Source organism: Calonectris borealis, chromosome 9 (assembly GCF_964195595.1).
Source record: "Calonectris borealis chromosome 9, bCalBor7.hap1.2, whole genome shotgun sequence".
Taxonomy (NCBI): domain Eukaryota; kingdom Metazoa; phylum Chordata; class Aves; order Procellariiformes; family Procellariidae; genus Calonectris; species Calonectris borealis.
The window spans coordinates 21346382-21360878 of NC_134320.1; the positions used below are offsets into that span (position 1 = coordinate 21346382).

The 14497-nt window shown below is 39.1% G+C and overlaps 2 protein-coding genes across 6 annotated transcripts in view; one reads left to right on the forward strand and one right to left on the reverse strand.

Annotated features, from left to right (window-relative positions):
• Nucleotides 1–45: 45 nt before the first annotated feature.
• On the reverse strand, nt 46–10105 carry ACTL6A (actin like 6A). Of its 3 annotated transcripts, none has more exons than XM_075157333.1 (14): nt 9960–10105; nt 8945–9021; nt 8575–8749; nt 8102–8202; nt 6676–6773; nt 5888–5982; nt 5522–5628; nt 5347–5436; nt 5100–5161; nt 4657–4771; nt 4220–4300; nt 3152–3247; nt 1969–2055; nt 46–1355 (listed from the first exon to the last, which is right to left on the reverse strand). In XM_075157333.1, the coding sequence occupies exons 1-14, from the start codon at nt 9982–9984 to the stop codon at nt 1275–1277; spliced, it is 1290 nt and encodes a 429-aa protein (XP_075013434.1). In that variant the 5' UTR covers nt 9985–10105; the 3' UTR covers nt 46–1274. The 3 variants fall into 3 exon arrangements, with proteins under 3 accessions (XP_075013434.1, XP_075013436.1, XP_075013435.1); XM_075157335.1 differs by lacking the exon at nt 9960–10105 and adding an exon at nt 9367–9469 and having other exon boundaries at nt 835–1355; XM_075157334.1 differs by lacking the exon at nt 8945–9021 and having other exon boundaries at nt 837–1355; nt 9960–10089.
• A 150-nt stretch (nt 10106–10255) lies between these two features.
• GNB4 (G protein subunit beta 4) overlaps nt 10256–14497 on the forward strand; it is a 77974-nt gene continuing 73732 nt past the window's right edge. The window contains exons 1-2 of one of the 3 annotated variants that reach the window (XM_075157363.1): nt 10256–10285; nt 12338–12498. The gene's annotated coding sequence lies outside the window, so the exon portion shown is untranslated. Of the gene's footprint in view, nt 10355–12337; nt 12499–14497 lie in introns of all 3 variants that reach the window. The other 2 variants (XM_075157359.1, XM_075157364.1) reach the window with 2 other exon arrangements.

The following is a 14497-nucleotide window of genomic DNA, read 5'->3' on the forward strand; positions in this document are numbered from 1 at the left end:
GTCTCAAGAGCAACTACTGGTTATCATGATAAGACAAGAGCAGGCTGTTTGATAAATTACTTTATTGTTTGGAGGTAATGCGAAACTGTTTTCAACTAAAGGCCTCATCATTATTTACCCACAAGGTCTTTTAGGATATGAAAAATGTAGCAATACTGTTTACATTGTTTTCTTTTTAAATCAGTTAAATGCTATTTGGTTTTCCACAGCTTTTAAGATAAGGAGCAAAACTTCATTGTGTCCCAATACAGAACATCACAGAGTTGTAAATTAAAGTAAGCTTAACAGCAACATAGAGCTGCATCTTGACAGCCAGTTCCTGCTGAAAAAAAATCACCCTCCTTCCTCTGACCCTGAGTGCACACTCCCCGTGCAAAACGCAGGCACTTACTGACCCTGCTATGGGTCAGCTGAGGGAGCTGTACCAGCAATAAACAAGTAGTGACGGCCCCTTTGAGTTACAGCTCCCTGTAAAATGTCAAGCCACATCCTGAGGTCCTCTGTGACTATTCTCCTTGTCTTGGAGAGACAATTCTTTGCCTTAACTTCCCTGGCTTGAACAAGTTTTGCTTCTCGCCTACATCATAAAGGGATTATATACATTCTTAGAGATCAGGTGGAAAGCACTGAGCGTTTACTGAAATGAAATTGCCCCATAATAGAAAATTAGCAAACCAGTGCTTAATATAACATTCACTAAGTGGAATGTAACACTTTCATTAGACAGTAAAAGTTTACAGTGAACTGAGTCACCTAAAATAGATCACTTAAATACAAACTTTGCATTTTTAAAACAGAAGAGTAACTTTCTCTGCAAGTACTCACAAAGTTGCTCAAATACAAAAGACCAAATTTTATTTTTTAAGAGAGAAATAAGAGCAATTTAAGGCCAAAGTACCAGCAAGGAAGACTATGTGAAAGTAGACAGATTTTTAATAAGTTTGCATGGGCATTTGCAAGATTATGCCTCTATCTATTAGCTAACCTGTAAAGCTGTTCCCAGGAAAAGATACTAGAGAAAATAGACATTTATACAAAATTATAAAATGCTTGTTACATGAGTTATTGCTTTACAAGGGATGTAAACATCCTTTTTCTATGATAGTACCAATTAGGTCTCTCAGAATCTCTAAGGTTTGTTAAAATGAAACTTGAATTATGCAAAAAATCCAATATAAACTTTCTACAAAAAAGAGTCCATCCCATTCCTGAGTATGCTAAAGCTATAAAACAGAAGGAGCACTGAGCAGGCAGCAGTTTTCACAGTAAGAGGTTTAAGGACATTTTCTTTCTACACATTGTTTCCCTCCTTCTTCATATTCTTGTTTAGAAATCCACATCTGTTGAAAAGTACCCTACAAAAAAACCAAAACAAAACAACACAACAAAATACAAAACACACAATTAAAAAAAAAAAAAAATCAGAAAACAAACGAAGGTTAAGTGAAACATGATTAGCTTTTCCTAGGAGGAAAAACAAGCAAGTCTTTACATTAAATGATGTAAGAGGACTTGATCTGCTTAACTATCTTTTCCTTTGAGTTTTACATTGCTAGCAATTAAACTAAAGACAGGAAGTTGGAGTACTGAAAGTTGATGTCAGTCTCCCTTTCCCATACTCCTAAATTAATCCCCACAAACCATTTCAGTACTCACTTAAGCTCAGGAATATGATGCAGAAACAGGTTTGCTACTTTCATGGTGTACTATATACATGTCATTTCTAGATATCGTATTTCAAGCCTGTACCTTGCCATTAAAAAAGGGAGAATGTGGCAAGTTATTTTTTGATTGGAAATGCTCATGTTGTCTTGTTTTTTAAATATATTCCCTTCACCTTACCACAAGAATAGACAAGATTACGATTGCTACAGTAGCACAAACTCTGCAATGCACACTCATGCGGAATTAGATTTTTGGGTGACAGCGCTGCTTAGCATAGCAAGATAGTAACACAGGTTTACTAACCAAAGAAGCTAAAATCGAACCACCAATCCATGAGCTGAACCTCCGCTCCACTGTTGTGTTGTTCGCTATCAACTTCAGGCGCATGCTCTAAGTAGAAAAGGAGGTAAAATGAAAGAACAATCAGACAAATTGTAGCCTGGTGACCTTTAGGGACAAGAAAAGGACAGCTCAAAGAACTTCGTGTATATATCTACATGCAGGCGAAAAAGGTCAATTTTATTAAACTTGCAATAATGCTCATCTGCCCTGTACTTAGAATTCAAGAACAGCCATAGCGGAACAGAACATATGTGGCTTTTATCTTGTCTCCCAACAGGGGGCAGAGGCAAATGCTTAAGGCTAGAAATAGAACAGATAGAGAGCAATAATACTCACAGTATACATTGTCATCTCTAACACTAAGGCTACTCAAAACGTGCACTGGGACTAAAATGCCTAATGTTGCTGAACTTTATTCATCCAGTCCAGTTTGGACCCATTCATTCCTTTTGCTTTCAAAATGCCTTGTAGCAATAAAATCTTTGAATTTCAATGGGTTCCTCCTCAGAAGCAGCGAGTAACTACCTTTCTCAGTTTCTCATAACATTCATGATTTCAGAGTTGCTACAAGTAGAACATTTTTTCTTGCATATGAATATTCAAATATCATAAGCTATATGTGCTCTCAAGAACCCAGGTGTAAGGTATTAATACTTTCTTTGACATCAAGTGATTAAAAAAAAATACAAGTATGTTAAATCACCAGGTTTTATCTACGAGCAGGTTGAGTTGTCTGTAGAATCCAGGAAGAACAATTCCCATGACAAAGTGACAAAACCTCAGGCAGAATGACTGAATGTGCCTCAAGTTAGTCAGCAACACTTCAGAAGAGAGGCCATCAAGGGAAATAGTGTCTGTTGCTTAGGGACAACTACAGAACTTAGAATCACAATCTGAAAGCAGGAATGGAGAAGTAAAATATTCAGAAACCAGTTATAATATCTGCTGGAATTCATTTCATGTAAGAACTTTTCAAGACTTCTTTCTTTTCTTTAGAGAAGGAGGAGATTTCTTACCCCACAGAAATCTCTTCAGCTGTTGGGTTCCTAGCAAAGTCAAAGCTATGATGCATGCTTGTGTATTTATGTGGCAGAAAAGCAAAATGATAGGTAACTCAACACAGTAATTTAAAGAGTTGTTTTACCGGCGGAGTTTTCTGAGACAGTTCTCTGTTCAATCTGTCTGTGAAACTCTGTATTAGAGTGTTTCCTCCTGCTACAATCACACTGCCATAGAGGCCCTAAAAAGAGAATAAGCAACCTACAATATTAACTCTGAAATAATTCTGAAAACAATTGTTTCACAGAATAAAGAGGAATGGCACACAAGTACGTATAATCAACAGCAATAACACATCACCTGATGCCAATAATATTACCTCTCCCAATCCAATTAATTTTTTAATCACTTGAAAAATATTTCAAAGACAGCTTAATATTAATCTATACAAGGAATACAGAAGCTATGTGATTAATGATTCTAAATGATTTCACAGAATATTTTCTACTGTAGAGAACCCTACACTTACAGATATCTCCTGTATCCAAACTGCTGGTTTCCTTACAGCTGGATGTTCCAACCACAAAGGAAAACCCCACAGCACTGCAACAGTTTTCAACCTCACTAACGCTGCAGTTAGTGAACACAAATCACGGCCTGGCCTACTAAGCCAGCCTGACACGCAAGTTAAGAGGAAAAATTTTTGAAACAACCCCCATGCAGTCCGTATCAAACTTGAATATTTTCAAATTGACACCTGAGAAAGTTAGAACAGTTTTAAAAAGAAAGTTTTCCCTTAAAATCTCTTTTCTTCCTTCTACTCTCTACAAAAGTTCCATATGATTGTTATGTTTAGGAAGTTTATCTGCCACGCCCAAAAATCTGAAGATAACACTCGCAGTTACGAACATAAAATGCTCATCTGAAGCCAATCCAATGCACATTATGCAGTGCCAGCCAAAAAATCTGGACATTAGCTATTTAAATATAGGTAGAAACACTGAGTACAAGTAAAAAATCCTGATTTAGCATTTTTTAAGACAAAACAGTAATTGTATATACAAATATGTAATACTTAGAGAATTATTCTAAAGTGTTTATCATTATCCTAGGAAATCCACATTTCTTCATCAACAGTGTTCTACTCCCAAAAAATTATATCAGCACAAAAATACCTATGCCTTAAAATAATACATGTCTGACTAACACTTACCGGCCTGATGTCTATATCACACATTCCAACACTTGTTGTGACAACGTGGCTCACACCCAACATCGTGTTACCAGATAAACCCTAGAATTAAAATTAGTAAGTTACACATCATCGCTTCAAAAGCGCAAGGCATATAGAAGCCCTGAATATGTTGAATTTACAAATATTACTAGAGAGGGAGCTAAGCATTTTTTAGGGAAGGAAAAAAAAAAAAATCCTATTTTCCCATTCAGCTCACCACCTCCCATTTTGAACTACATTTCGTCATTTGCTAGCCCAACCCTAAAACAACACAGGCAAATTGTACCCCCAAGAGAACAACACCATGTAAATACACACATGTAAATCAAGAAATTAAGAACATCATACAAAAGGAAGCCATGTGATAATCTAATAATTTAAAGCCTTCCAATTACTACATATCATAGTTGTTTTACCTTTACATTAGAAGGGTCAAACAATCCCTCAGGAATTTTTAGACGCTCAGCACCAAAGTCACAGTTATAGCCGTTGGGGAACTCGTAATGAACTGTCGGCATCTGCGCTGCTACCCTACAGCATTAGTCACAAAGTAACATATTAAAGTGCAATGTAAACACAATGTTAAGTTTTCTAAGTAGCGTTATAAACCAAGGTTTCAACTGGAATATTGTGATTGATATGACTTACACTTCCGATAATATTTATTATGATCTCATATATCTTGGAATATTAAATAAAAAATTATCACCTGGATGTACACTGTATTTCTACTTTCAGAAATAAACAGATTTTATCTAAAAACTGATTCTGTAATAAAACCAGCCAACAGCAATGAACAGGCTAAGCACCCCATTCACAACTGATAATTAATTTTACAAGAAGGAAAACAGTGACGTACTGTTCATCATAAGTTGAATCTGATACTTGAAGGACGGAAGCTTGGAAGTCCTGAATGACACACTATGGAGTTAAGAATAATATGGTTATACGAATTTCAGTCTTCAATTTGATAGAATTTATAGAATTGATACTGACATTTTAAAGATTTTCTAGTTCTTCAAGAGGAAAACCTGATATACTTGCAAACAAAACCTGTTCATGGGACACCTAGGGGAGTTTGAGAGTGGGAGAAATGACCTACTTACATTACACATGTAATTGTGCCAGGACCTAGTGACCTGGGGTAACTTCTCTTTTCTCTTCCAATTTGCTGGCGACCCCTCACGAACTGCCTCCTGAGATTGTAGGAAACATGATCATCAGTTAACCATTTAAGCCTCTGCACAAGCAAATGCTTACTAAATAAAGTTACTTTCCCACCTTTGAAGCAATCATATATGGAGGAATTATCTCTATGTTCATTTCCTGAAACAATTCCCGGCACTGCATAGTAATAAAGTCTCCTGCAAGTGGTGATTTTACAATACCTAAAAAACAAAAAAAAAAAAAAAAAGAGGAAAAAACCAAAGGACAGAAACAAAAAAACCCCACCCCACCCCCCAATCTAGAAAGCACTGAAATCACGAATAAACTCTCCCAACAAACTATTTGACAGTGAGCACCATTAGGGTTTTTTTTTCCATATTTAAGGGGATACAGTTTTTTTGTTTTTAAGTCTGTGTAAAAGCAGAAAGAAAGCTAACTCGACCTTGATACTGCAATGCTATTATCCATGAAAATTTTTACCTTGCTGAAGTACGTATCCATCATGCACTGGAATAGCAGTGGTGTGTGTTGCTCCACTATCCAAAATGAGACCTGTAGATCTCCCATTAGCAAAACTGGCCAAAATGATTAAGGAAAATATTGTAATTTTCACTTTAGAAAAAAATGTTGCCATACAATTAGAGCATAAGTAGGAATGAGGACCCCTATGTGTATTCCTTGGCTCTATGAAAGGATTTGCCATTTTCCAGCACATATCTTCTTTCTATGAAGCGCACAACCTCATAGAGAGAACGGCATTTAACTTCTCTCTGGGAACTAACTTGAGCTTTGGACATACAACGGTGAGACTTCATGTCAATACTATGCAGCAAGCTCTAAGTACATCCAACTCATTTAGACTGAAGCTGAAAACATGTTATTAGTTTAAAATAATTACAAATATTCATCTTAAGGCTATGGGAACTTCAAGCTCTAATTACTGTATATAGTAGTCTGGACAACACCATTTCAGGTCTGTAATATTCTTACCCATGGTATACAATGGAAAAAAAATAAAAAAGACCAAAAAAAAAAAGACATCGCCTCCAAGAAAAACAGTCAGATTGGGAGAACTTCAAAACCAAGCTCTAAAGCTTTAAAGTTCAGAAATGGAATTTGTTTACTTCCTCCTTAGATGTTTACGGAAAAATTAATTTGAAAGAAGAAAAGTCAGACATTCTGTTATACTAGGAATTGCCTAGAATAAGTTTACCATAATTTCCTGAGGGGGGAAAAACCAAAAAGGGGTGAAGCATTCCAAAGGATACGCTGTTAGAACAGCGGTTTTACACAAGAAAAAAGCAGGGATGTTGTAGTGTTCAAACATCAATTCAGTCAGTTTTTCACGCTTTGCTCTAGTATTCCACTAGAAGAAAAAAAATAAACCAAACCACAAATAAGTGACCAAAAGGAAGATATGTTTATCTTGAGGATCATTAGAGCACACTATAAGAATGCTAACATAATAAAGAAGTAATTAGCATTATTATAGCCATGGTTTTAAATCATATCAAAATTCCAGAGACAGATTGCTAGTAATTTACTTCTTTAGAACCTTTTTTATTCCAATTCTACAACAATACATTAACGCTTATCTATCACACAGAATTAAAAGTGATATACATTTTTACTGTTACAATAGAGATTTCTTTACACTTCTACAGCTCTTCCAGTATCAGTCTCTCAAAGAACTCTCTAAAACAAGCAACGTGCCCATTTTACAAGGGGAAAGATACATGAAATAACTTGCCCAGTTGAAAGAAAAATAAATCCAGATCTTCCTGTTTCCAAGGTATCTTCCTACAGTTCTACTGTATTTGCGATTAAGCCAGGATATGTATGAAATATTCTACACGTTACTGGAAACATGAAGTTTTTTCCAAGTCAATATGTTAAAGTAAGATTAGTTCTGTAAGGAGAATGTTAATGGGAACCTCTATTGAGACACCCACTGAGCCAACAAACATGAAATAACCATTGTAAATTCCTCCGTACTCCACAAGCTACAACTCAACACAAGGGAATAATGAAAAAGAAAATCCTTTTTGTAAGCTTTTATTAAAGAAAGGCATAACTTTTATATGGCATGTCTACCTTTTGTATCCTGACTTTAAGATCTGCCCTTCAAATGCTGAGCATTATTAAATGACAGAAACCTTGCCCAATTATTTTCCCAGAAATTTGTATTCATCCACTTCACTTACCTTACAGGGCCATTTACAGAAATGAAGACAGAAAAATTAAAACTTCTCCCTTATAAATATTATTCTCTGACATGTAATATTAGTTGTAAGGCTGAATGAAGCGACAGGTTTTCAATGGCATTTTATTAAGCGTAACTTAATACATAATAAGACCTCCAAACATCTTTTTGCTTTTATTCTAGGCAATAAAGTGAGATTTTTTTTTTTAAATTTTGACTTCTTTTCGATAAGTGAAAAACAATAACACATTGTAAATACTTTCTAATACAACTCATGCAAACTATTTAAAATTGTTTTCTTTTTTAGACATTTTTCTTAAACAGATTACTTTCCAGATCCTGGCAAAGTATTTCAAAATTGTTATTTCTGTAGCTAAGTTTTAACACTTGTAACCTATAAACCAATGTCAGACTGGCCCAAGACTAATGTTTGTAGATAAGCAAGAAGACAGAGTTAAGACTTATCAAAATGCAAAGCTGCTTTTACTCACTGGTGCTTCGGACATAAGAACAGGATGCAAACTTGCTTCAGATTTAATATGCATCTTGTAAGTGTGATCCAAAATTGCCTGGAAACTATCCCAGTCTTCAACTGTAACAACATTGAAGCGAGCAGATTAGTTACTTCTAAGTTTTGTTCCATTTCATAAATACATAAAGGTTTTCCAATGTTGTTTTTTTTTTTTTGCGTAGAGCTCTTCAATCAAAAGCTATCCTCAGCAGACATACACTTCCTTTAATAGCTTTGCAGAATTCTCTTCCTCTGTAAGCATCATGATCACAACATTTCAACAATTATGCTGAAAGTCCACTAACACTGTAAACCAACTATACTTCACGCAATTTGTAAATCAGGTATCCGTTCTTACGGCTTCTGTTGCCATACATAGCATCTGTTTACAGGAAAGCTATGACTTTTTGCAGCCTATTTTAAAAACAGGTAGAAAAAGACAGAGCACCATACTCATTCCATTTTTTAAAGGTGAAATGGCCTCCATATTTTCCCTTGGAACTCTCAGGGCATTGGTGTCTATATAGTAAGTCGGGCCCCCTTGTTTGCCTTTGTCACCATCTATCTCCATCAGAGTGCTGCCATTGTCTCTTTCTAGCACCACACCAATGGCCGTTGGAAAATCAACCTGTAAGGCAAAAGGTAAGCAGTATATGAGAATTATTAAAGTTTTGGGTGGTTTTTTTTCCTCATAAATTCAGAGCTTTCCTTATACAATACAGTCAGAACAAAACCCAGCGTATTGTGAAAACTCGTAACTAACAAACAAGATCTAAGGCACAAATTCATGTTGCATTTCCATTGAGTCCACACAGATTCTCACCTTTGGACAGTCCTCGCCTGCATAGCCTGCTCTCACTGTATACGAGCCAATGTCAAAAACAAGAGCCCCAACTTCATCTGAAAAGATTGTTAATAAAGAGGTAGTGAATTATTATTACACTCTACTATGATCCTGCCCTTTCCCTGCCCACTGTCTGTTTTGCTTGCAAAAGAAGAAAAGCAAGTCAAGACATCTTTTTCAAGGCAAGGAGAAACTTCTCTATTCAGAACTCCAGTTACCGGAGAGGTATTAGAAGACTGCAGATAGGCTTTAACTGGGACATTGCAATACTCTCCTTCGGCATACGTAAAAGGGGAATTTTAACAGAAGAGGGAGAACATAGTTGCATCTAAACGGATTACAATACAAAGCTTTCAAAAAGTGCTAATTTAAGTGTCACGCAAATCCAGGTGAGCCCTGACCTGCCGGGGGTGATCAGAATTAGAAAGGTGGGTCTGAAAACACCAACTCTGTCAGCGAAGGCTGCCACACCATGAAGCACCCTCATCCTTGTGGGCCCCGATCCTCGTTGAGGTGCTCTGCACACCCTGAAGAAAACCAAAGTCTGAAACAAAACACCCGGACTTTCGTCCTCACGGAAGGCTGTACAGAAGTGCTCTGGGAGGAAACTACACCCCAGGTTCCAAACCGCGGGGTCTTCTCGGGCCACCCGGCACCCGAGCAGCGCTAATTCAGCCCAAGGCCACGGCTTGGCCGGTCTCCGGGGGAAGCATCTCAGCGAAACGACGCCGGGAGGGACATAAACAAGGCCTGCACCCGCCTCCTCTTCCTCACACATGTTGCCACCCCACGTCCAAGAAACGGAGGGACCGGGAGGGCTCCGGCTCCGGGAGAGCCGTGCCGCGACCCCCGCGCTCGGGGCCTGAGGGAGCGGCGGGGAGGCGGGAAGCGCCCGGGGGAGGCTCGCACGCGCTGCCTCACGGGACGGCGCCGAGCTCAACGGTCGCGGGACGGGGGAGGGGAGGACGGGCAAGCGAGGCGGTGCCGGACTCACCTCCCCCATACACGCCGCCACTCATGGCTGCCGCTGGGCCCGCGCCGCGCTGCCCGGCCCCGGTGTGAGCCGGCTCCTCTCCTCGGCGATGCGGCAACAATAGCGCCTTCACCCCGCTCTTCGCCGGTGCTCAGCCTAGCCTGCAGGCCGCTGCCTTCCCGCCAATAGCAGCGCCGCTGCCGCTCGCCCGCCCACCGCGCGGCGCCCCGCCGAACCGCCGCTCCGGCACAAGGACCAATCGCGACCGGCGGGAGGCGGGGCTATGCCGCAGGCAGCCAATCCTGAGACAGGAAGTGGAGGGCGGGCAAGCAAGCGAGCGAGCAAGCGTAGGTGCAGTGTGCGGGAGCGGCGGTGTGAGGAGAGTGGCGAGGCGGGGAGGTGTGAGGAGCGGGCTGGTGAGGCCTGGGAGGGCAGAGGAGGTGGGGAGGGTTGAGGGGAAGGCTGCTGGCTTCGGTGGAGTGGGGAAAGGTAGCTTGGGAGTCCTGAAGGCTCGTGGGGTGGGCTTGCTGCCGCATGGGGAGATACGGAGGAGTGGGGAGAGCGGAGAGCCTCTGGGGGAGAGGGGCCGGCTGTGGAAGGGAGGGACAGTTACTGCAGCAGGGTCCTCCCTGAGTCCTTCCCTTGCTACTGTCACTGCTCCTTTGGGCTGATAATCCACTGATAATAAAACGTGTTCAAAGCGTACCTTGATATCCCAACCTTGTGTTGTTCCCTTCTCGCTTGGGGCACTCCTTTGCACCTCAGACCTTGATCCCTGAGGCTAGCTTGTCTGGGTAGTTGGGCAGTTCTGATTTGCCAGCTCAGCTGCCCGTTTAGCAGTTGAACTTGTAATTAGGATTGTGGATCGCCTTGTTTGGCGTCAGAGTTCTCAGCCACACTTGGCGTTCAGCCAGAACAACCAGAGAGGGGAAACTATAAAGTTGTAGAAATTAAAGGAAGCAAAAGAAAGAGACCTCAGGCATAACCAGGGGTTAGCATTAGAGAAAACTAAAATTCTAACTATAGAATAGGGGAATTGGCTTAAAGTGCAAGCACTCCTGGTGTACACCTTTTTGAATTCCTATATGAGGTGGATTTTTTTGGAGGGAATAGGGGGCTGGTTTGGTGGGGAGTTCTTCTGTATGGCCTGCTATAATCATGAGTGTTCTTTTCAAGTTCATATAAGATGTATAGCTTATTTCTGTAGTGAGGATCTCCAAGTGATTATATTTAGTCAGCGTAATTTTATTTATTACCTCTACATTTACCTATAAAGTGTTGCATACCATAATGAGTTATCTTAATAGCAATTAATTATTGGACTGTAAATAATAAAAAAGTGTTTCTTATATTTTCACTGTAAGACAAAAATTAGTGCTACGAGTCTCACGTTGTCTTATTTTGATAGGGAGTTCAGAATTTCCTACAAAGCTTTGTTTTTTTTTCTCTAAGTTGTGATTTAAGTTTCAATTATATCTCATTTACACTGAATTTAATCAGTGAAGTGAGAAGAGAGATGAAATTTGATGTACCCAGTAGTTTTATCCAGGAGGTTTGTAAAGCTGTTGTGAATAGAACAGATTATTACAAATTCCAGCAAACTTTATGCTAGTAATTCCAGCAAACTTTATGCTAGTGAAGGAGAAAAGCAGGCTAGATGTGTGTGTTTGGATTACAGCTCCCAAAATGCTGCAGTTAACGTTAAGCTGGTGATGAACAGTCCCCCTTTAGGTCTCATCCTGCATCAAAACATAGGAAAAATAGTAAAATCCAACAGTAAGGGACAACCAGTTGGGTGGATTTTTTTAAGCATAATTATGAGAATATCAGGAGGTGGTTGGACTTACTAACTCCCAAGGGTAAGGAATTTAGTTTGACACAATTTGATTCTGGGTTTCTTTAATAAGGAAACTTCATAATTTTATTGTACAATTAAGAAATTTAAGTTTTTACATATTATGTAAAAACTTAAATTGTATTGTATTATAATACAATATAAGATACTATACAGATGCTAGCGTTAGGAAGATAAATATAAATACTTCTGTTTCGCTAACTATACCTCATAAATTCAGTGCACCTCGATTTTGTATTATGAAATCTTTTAAAGTTAATGTGTTATCATGATTTCCAGTATGTGGCACTAATACCCAAGGTAGAGTTGTTTGAGGAGGAGGAATTCATTGCAGATGGAAAAAGCAGTTCAGAAAATTCGGAATTACAATGCCAGCGGATCTTCATTTAGCTCCTGCTTGTACTTTATTTTGTAGTAATGGTTCGTTGTATTTGTATGATAATTGACACTTTGAGCCAGATCCTGCTCTCTGCACAAGAGCTACTTATGATTGATCTGCAGGCCAGAAACAAACACAGCATTCTGCTGCTTTATTTTTCTCCAGTATTTCTTCAACACAGAAGAATTCCCGGTGATGCCATCAGAAAATGTATGCCGGGGTAAAGAGGCTTGTGGCTGTCTGAGGCATGGAGAAAGGGCGTGCCTGTGCTTGACTCATCTTTACTGCTCCAGTGGCTGATCGCGACCGATTGTAAGAACTGCAAGGTAATGTGCACTGGAAATCATGCTGATATCTAGAAGCCTCAGGATTTGACAAGCGTAAGGAAATAAAGCCAAATCTGTGTATCCTCAAGAAGCCTGGAGGATATGGGGAAGGAAATTTAGACTTACAACTGTTCAGGTCTTACTTTTCTCTGCCTTGCACTTTTATAGGCATTTACATCAGTAGAAAACGTGTAGAACATCATCACTGTAGTTTGATAACATTTTACAGTGACTTTGCTTTACAGCAGTGAGGGTAACCCTACAAAATTCAATGCACAAGAGAAATAGACTCCAGGCATCTTTTTTTCAGCAGAGTCCAACCTTGCTTAAAGAGATGCAAATCTAGGATTATTTCAGTGAATTCCTGTACATTATCCTATGTCTGCGTATGAGCAGGTGAAATCTAGAGTTTTGCCACCAATGTCCATGACGTACCCAAATACTTTTTTTTTTTTTAAGTATTTTTGCTTAGTTTCCTCAGAAGCAAGGATTATAAAATCAAAGTCAACAGAAAAAATGAATGTATTTTATCTAGGTTCCCACATTGGTACAAATGGCCATAGTATCTCATCAGGAGTTGCAGGTGTAGGTATAATGCAAACTATGTGCTTTTCATGGGAATATCGCATACTGATTTACTGTATGTGACATTGAATGTAATAACTCTAGAGTCAGGCACTAACATAAATTATCCACAGAATAATATCCACAGGAATAAACAGAAGAATCATTTTAAAAGGGAGGCATGAATCAAGACTCCAAATGATGATGCTTACTAGTCAGCAAAAGTTAATTTTATCAGTGATAGTCTGGAGAATCTGAAGCTTCCTGATTATTGCTTTGAGGTTTTTAAAGCTTCATTAGGATGTAATTGTTTCAAGCAAGTGCATTCACCTTTCTGGTAATATAAAGCGATGTAGAAAGTGATGTGTATGTCAATCCAAAACTGAACAGAATGATTTTTTGTTTCTCAACAAGCTGTACTTCCCCATGGGATGGCTGATGGCCTGTTGCTTTTGAACAGTGCCATACAACTGCCAGTCAATCTCCCAGACTGCAGTGCCTGCTTTTAGATGAGGCAGCAGACTGGCTGTGACAATGGGTTATTCATAACGTCTGAGTTCCTCCTTGTTTCTTGATTGCGAAATGCATGTTAAAGGTTTTATTTTTCTTATTTTCAGAAGAGGTCTTAAATGTTTATGTGAACTAAAAAAGCGTCTAGATGAAAAGGCAAAATAATCATTAATACTCATTCACTCAAACACTTTGTATGACCACTGAACTTTCCACTTTCTTTGCGTACTTGTGTACTTTGTCAATTTTAATACTTCCATTCCTTACAGGGATGCTGTGAGTATAAATACGCTATCATCCTTCTTCTGCAGAGAAAGAGCTAGAACACAAACTAAATGCTAAACCTCACCAAGGGGCCTCAGCATTGTCACACCTGACTTTTAAGTTCTTACCTCAGAATGGAATCCAAGTACTGAATTATGTTTCATATAAAACGTACAGGCACCTTAAACCTGGATTTGCGACAGCATAACCAATGTACAGGATGTTTGGGCTTAGCAGTTGAAAATGCTGAGGAGAGGAGATATGTCTGAAATCTGCCTGTGACTCCAGCAAGGCAGTCACAGGGATATATGTTCCAGAATCTTCTTTTGGAGCTGGTGTGTTTAGCTTGTCCTTTTGTAAAAGACCCATGAGTCAGTCTTATTTTAGAACGTGATTGAAGAAAGAGGTGATGGTGCTTGCCGATAATATACAGTCAACTTTCCATCACCCATAGATGGCCTGACTAGTTTTCAGAGAGGGTAAAAAAAGAAAAAAGAATGCATGCTGATATTCCAGCTGACTGGCTGGAATAATAGCAGCTAGGATACACTGGAGAATGGAAAAAAAACCCACATAATATTAGTGCTGCTTTATTGTTCTGAACTGTAAGTGGTTCCTGTGAGACCAAATTGGAGGACTCTGGACCACTTTCCTTGTTTAG

What these genes read in the sequence shown, in the direction of transcription:
- ACTL6A (XM_075157333.1), bottom strand. Translation starts at nt 9,984, where the DNA reads ATGAGTGGCGGCGTGTATGGGGGAG. An exon ending in TGGCGGCGTGTATGGGGGAG is followed by an intron (nt 9,022 to 9,959) that starts GTGAGTCCGGCA and finishes CAATCTTTTCAG; the next exon opens with ATGAAGTTGGGGCTCTTGTT. An exon ending in GTTCGATTTTAGCTTCTTTG is followed by an intron (nt 1,356 to 1,968) that starts GTTAGTAAACCT and finishes GTTTTTTTGTAG; the next exon opens with GGTACTTTTCAACAGATGTG.